This window comes from Chenopodium album, chromosome 24 (assembly GCF_948465745.1).
Source record: "Chenopodium album chromosome 24, dcCheAlbu1.1, whole genome shotgun sequence".
Classification (NCBI taxonomy): domain Eukaryota; kingdom Viridiplantae; phylum Streptophyta; class Magnoliopsida; order Caryophyllales; family Amaranthaceae; genus Chenopodium; species Chenopodium album.
Genome location: NC_137857.1, coordinates 7,605,285 through 7,606,581, shown reverse-complemented (window position 1 = coordinate 7,606,581; position 1,297 = coordinate 7,605,285). Strand labels below are relative to the sequence as shown.

Here is a 1,297-nt window from a genome sequence, read left to right as displayed (position 1 = left end):
CAGAAAAATGTTCATAAGAAAAAAAGAGGAGCAGAGGTCAACCAACCCCGCCCTCTTACACAAAGTGTGAAAAGCCAAATTACTTACCACCACCTATAATAACAAAGATAGCAACTGACAAAATCTTCTCAGTGGCTTGAGTTACTTACCACCACCTATAATTTTATAATTTGGCTTGCTAAATTATTAAAATATAATGCAGCACATTTACAAATTATGAACTCTAAGTTGCTATACAATCACGAGAATAAAACTCCCTCAGAGCTCATACATTGCTGCAATTATAATGCAATTGTTTTCATTTTGGAACTGGATCTTAATCTGTATGAAGTCCATTGGAAAAAAAAAAAAAAAAAAAAAAAAAAAAAGAGTATAAAGGGCAGGGCATCCTCTTTCTCCCCCCCCCCCCCCCCCCCTTCCTTTTTCCCATTCGCAACCAATTATTCTTGATAAGCAAGTAAAGTATCAGGGTTACAAACCTATTTATTATACTGGCTTCTCACGGGTCCTTCTAAGTACCTGGTTCCAGCCTCCACAAAGTATTGGGCTACCACCTATTGCACAAAACCTTTGATGTCAAAATCCTCATCCTTGCTTTTAGTAATTACGCCCTAATGAAATGATACAAATCCACATTAATATAAGTAACATCACCAAATGTCCAAAATACCATGTCATAGTGTAGGGGTGAAGCATCAACCTTTTCTGTAATGATACCAGATATTAAGTTTGCTGGAGTAATATCAAAGGCCGGATTCCAAACAGAGATCCCAGATGCAGCAACTTGCTCTCCTAGTCCTCCACGAGAATTCAACAATTCCTTTGGGGACCTTTCCTCAATGGCAATGGATTCTCTGGAAGGCAAATACAAATCAACTGAGGTAAGAGGTGCGGCAACATAAAAGGGAATACCATGATACTTTGCGCACACAGCAAGGCTGTAAGTTCCAATTTTATTAGCAGTATCACCTGCAAATAGCATATTAAATCAATGAATGCCAAGTTAACCCCTGTCCTCCATGCAAAAAGTAAAACTCAACAATTCTGAGTACCATTCACAGCCACACGATCTGCACCTACAATGACTCCTTGAACATTTCCAGCCTTCATCAAGGCTGCTGCTGCAGAAAACACGATCTGCACCTACAATGACTCCTTGAACCCCACGATGATATACAATGCGCCTGAAACATTTGAACAGAAAACAAAAAATGAAAACACACACAGTTAATACTTCAAGGTAACCAATTGTTGAATTCCAATCACTAGCACAGAGATTACAGCACACCTCATCTAT

General features: G+C 38.9%; 1 protein-coding gene across 1 annotated transcript; it reads right to left on the bottom strand.

The window, feature by feature from the left end:
• Nucleotides 1-430: 430 nt before the first annotated feature.
• On the bottom strand, nucleotides 431-1,180 carry LOC145610127 (methylthioribose-1-phosphate isomerase-like). The gene is made up of 3 exons (XM_081665395.1): nucleotides 1,053-1,180; nucleotides 701-969; nucleotides 431-611 (listed from the first exon to the last, which is right to left on the bottom strand). Exons 1-3 carry the CDS (start codon nucleotides 1,108-1,110, stop codon nucleotides 555-557), a joined length of 384 nt encoding a protein of 127 aa, XP_081521521.1. The 5' UTR covers nucleotides 1,111-1,180; the 3' UTR covers nucleotides 431-554.
• Between the last annotated feature and the right edge of the window lie 117 nt (nucleotides 1,181-1,297).